This window comes from Octopus bimaculoides, chromosome 4 (genome assembly GCF_001194135.2).
Source record: "Octopus bimaculoides isolate UCB-OBI-ISO-001 chromosome 4, ASM119413v2, whole genome shotgun sequence".
NCBI lineage: Eukaryota > Metazoa > Mollusca > Cephalopoda > Octopoda > Octopodidae > Octopus > Octopus bimaculoides.
Window position 1 is genome coordinate 132,473,694 of NC_068984.1, and position 3,878 is coordinate 132,477,571.

The 3,878-nt window shown below is 44.1% G+C and overlaps 1 protein-coding gene across 1 annotated transcript; it reads right to left on the reverse strand.

The window, feature by feature from the left end:
* Positions 1-294: 294 nt before the first annotated feature.
* Positions 295-3,280, reverse strand: LOC106880605 (basic proline-rich protein). The gene is made up of 2 exons (XM_052967685.1): positions 1,056-3,280; positions 295-461 (listed from the first exon to the last, which is right to left on the reverse strand). Exons 1-2 carry the CDS (start codon positions 3,115-3,117, stop codon positions 295-297), a joined length of 2,229 nt encoding a protein of 742 aa, XP_052823645.1. The 5' UTR covers positions 3,118-3,280.
* Positions 3,281-3,878: the final 598 nt, after the last annotated feature.

The following is a 3,878-nucleotide window of genomic DNA, read 5'->3' on the forward strand; positions in this document are numbered from 1 at the left end:
CCAAGAATCGAAACACAGTTGTAGAATGGTTATCAATGGAATCGAAATACGATATATTGATACTTTGTCGACGTCCTGAATTATTTTGAGAAATACATCAACATCACAGACATTTTATTTTCTTTGATTACAACTAAAGAATTGACGATTTTCTAATTTCCTTAGGGTAACAATTCGAAAGGGCAGATGTGTGTGTGTGTGTGTGTGTGTGTGTGTCTGTGTGCATGTGTGTGTGTGTGTGTGGCTGTGTGTGCGTGCGTGCGCGTGTAGTATTTACTCGCGTATAAGTCGGCACTACTTTATACTTGATTTTAACCCCAAAAATTGTGGTGCAACTTTTACTCGAAGTAAAGCTAAAACCTTAAAGCAGAAAAGTTTCGCGCCGTCCGTATCTATATAGTCAATTAAATGTTTTTGGTAATGACTGGTAAGTGTTTCATTTACTCTGGAAGCACGAAAAGCTGAGACGAATTCGGTGAAACTCGAATGTAGAATGTTAAAGAACATAGTTTAATACCACAACGCATTTAAGATTGACACTGAATGATTACGATCATGAAATAACATTACAACAAAACTTCATGAAATAACAACAACAGAACAACAGAGTTATTAAAGGCTTCTGGCACGCGGGCGTGGCTGTGTGGTGAGAAGCTTGATTCCCAACCACATGGTTCCAGGTTCAGTCCCACCGCGTGGCACCTTGGGCAAGTGCCTTCTACTATAGCCTCGGGCCGATCAAAGCTTTGTGAGTGGATTTGGTAAACGGAAACTGAAAGAAGCCCGTCGTATATGTATGTATATATCTATGTGTGTCTGAGTCTGTGTTTGTCCCCTTGCCATCGATAGACAACCGATGCTGGTGTGTTTATGTACCCGTAACTTAGCGGTTCGGCAAAAGACACCGATAGAATAAGTACTAGGCATACAAAGACTAAGTACTGGAGTGGATTTCTTTGACTAAAAACCTTCAAGGCGGTGCTCCAGCATGGCCGCAGTCAAATGATTGAAACAAATAAAAAAATAAAAGAATAAAAGAATATAGATTATCTTACTGTCTTTCCTGCCAGTAGCTTCCTCCTTTTTATCAGCCGGTACATCTTCAGTTTTCTTCTCTTTTTCAACTACTTTTTTGTCTTCTTTTGATACTGTTTTCGGTTTTTCTTCTGATTTTGACACTATCGCTTCCGCCGGTTTTTCGGCAGGTTTTGGCTCCAACTTCTCTTCTTTTTTTTCTTTGGTTACCGTAGCCTGGGGTGGTTTGTCTGTTGGTTTAGATGATGCTTCCGGTGCAGGTTTTTTCGAAACTGCCGGCTCACTTTTCTTTGGTTCAGGTTTTTTCTCAATAACTTCAATCTTTGGTGCCGGCATACTTTGTCTTGAAGCTGACGCAGTTTGTTTTGAAGCTGGTACACCTTGTTTTGATGCTGGCGCACTTTGTTTAGTCGCTGGCCCGCTTTGTCTTGGAGGTGGGGCTTTCTTTGGGTCTGTAATCGGTGGAGGTCTCGTTGGTGGTGGAACCACTTTTTTCGGAGGTGGTCTAGTTGGTTCTTGGGATCTTGACTTTCTAGGATCAGTTCCTTTAACGATCTCTACATTAGTCGGTTGGAAAGAAGTGTGCGTGGCTTTGGGGGAAAGCGGAGGCCCGCCGACGGGTTTGTAACCAAATTGTCGCGGCTTTTCACCGGTGTTCGTAACAGGAGGTTTCGCTGTCGGTATAAAGGAGATTGGACTAGTTGGAGGAACATAGTTATGCTTTCGCGGAACTACAGATGATTTTACGATATTAGGTGATGTCGGAGTTCCACCGACTGGATTGTAACCATATTTTCCAGCAGTAGAAGTTTCTTGTTTTTTCGCTGGCTGAACAACTGGTGGTGGTCTTGACCTTTTTGGTGAGGGAGGTGGACCTCCAACAGGATTATAGCCATATTTGCCAGTCGTTTTCGGCTCTTCTTTCTTGGATTGTGTTTGACCTGCTGGCACCTTGCTTTTCTTTGGTGAAGGCGGTGGACCACCAACTGGATTATAACCGTATTTTCCTGCTTGTGGTTTTTCTGACTTTGCAACAGGGTTCATAGGAGATTTCGGTTTAAATTGAGTTTTCTGAACACTGACTGGTTTACCCGGTTCAGATTTTCCAGGCTCGGTTTCTTTTGCCGTTGGTTTCCTGTCATCACTTTTCTTCTCAACAGTTTTGCCAACACTTTTCTCGTCAGCTTTTTTGTCGCTAACTTTTCCACTTTCGGTTTTTTTCTCACCAGGCTTTTTGGCATCGTCTTTTTTCTCTTCAGCCTTTTTAGCATCAGCCTTTTTCTCTTCGGTCTTTTTCGCATCAGCTTTTTTCTCTTCGGTCTTTTTCGCATCAGCTTTTTTCTCTTCGGTCTTTTTCGCATCAGCTTTTTTCTCTTCGGTCTTTTTCGCATCGTCTTTCTTCTCTTCATCAGCTTTAGGTGCTTCAGTTATAGTAATTACTGGGGGACCCGAAGGTGGTGGTGGTGGCCCTTGAGGACGTGGAGGCGGTGGGACTCCGTAGGGATACATTTGCATTCGCGGATCTTGAGGAGGGTATCCTGGTTGTCCTTGGGGTGGAGGTCCACCTTGTCTTGGAGGATACATTGGAGCTTGAACAGGTGGTCCCGGAGGCCTCTGTTGCATCGGTTGTTGTCCAGGTGGTGGATAGGGAGGATATTGATAGGGTGGCCTTTGCATCGGAGGCTGGCCTGGTTGGCCTGGTTGGCCTGGCGGACCCGGCGGACCTGGATATCTCGGAGGATATTGCATCGGCGGTTGACCAGGTTGTCCTGGCGGGCCAGGTGGTCCTGGAGGTCTTTGCATTGGAGGGCCTGGAGGGCCTGGAGGCCCAGGGTATCGTGGAGGTGGTCCTTGAGCAGGATAATTCATAGGCGGTTGACCAGGAGGGCCTTGGGGACGAGGGGGACCATACGGAACTTGATAAGGCCCTTGCTGATGCGGCTGGCCCGGGGTCGTCGGCGGTGTCATCGGCATGTTGTAAGGAGCTCCAGGCGGTGGACCCATCGGAAGACTTCCTGGGGGTGGCGGCTTAATGGGGTTCTGTTGAACAGCTGGCGCCGGAGGACTTGTTGTTGGCGGCATGCTGATGAAATGAAAGTTTGTTTCGGTTTAGTTCAGTCAACTTGCTAGTCTGCTTATGTTGATGTTTTCAAAAACTTGATAAGCAGATGATTGCCGTGTTGATATGTCGACCACAGGTTCTCAACGATCTCACTAGGACGACCAACGGAACATGCAATAGTAAATATTCTTTTCTCTAAGCTTAACATACAAAACAAAGCTGTAGTCATGCTTTGATTGGCTAACCAATCAAACAACAACAAAAAATAATTCAACTTGCATTTGTGTTAGTAATCCCATCTAAGCAGATTAAAAACATAATAAACAAACAAAACAGAGGTTAAAATAATATAATCTGCAATAAATATAAAAGTCTGTAAAGCCCCGCCTATATGTTTCACATTGAAATAGTCTACTGCAGCGCTTAATAATAATAATAATAATAATGGTTTCAAATTTTGCTTCAAGGACAGCAAGTTTGGGGGAGGCGATGAGCCGATTACATCGTCCCCAGTGTTTCACTAGTACTTGATTTATCGACCCCGAAAGAATGAAAAGTAAAGTCAACCTCGGCGGAATTTAAACTCAGAACGTAGCGACGGGCGAAATACCACTAAGCATTTCGTCCACCGCGCTAACGATTCTGTTAGATCGACGCCTTAATAATAATAACTTGTGATTTTAAGTGATTGGAAGTGTTATCATGTACATTGTTTTGTCTTGGTATAAAAAATGGGCTACAGCAAATATTCTGTTCAATACCACAGATTTGCTTCTCAGTT

What these genes read in the sequence shown, in the direction of transcription:
- LOC106880605 (XM_052967685.1), bottom strand. Translation starts at nt 3,117, where the DNA reads ATGCCGCCAACAACAAGTCCTCCGGCGCCAGCTGTTCAACAGAACCCC. An exon ending in AGCTACTGGCAGGAAAGACA is followed by an intron (nt 462 to 1,055) that starts GTAAGATAATCT and finishes AATTCGTCTCAG; the next exon opens with CTTTTCGTGCTTCCAGAGTA.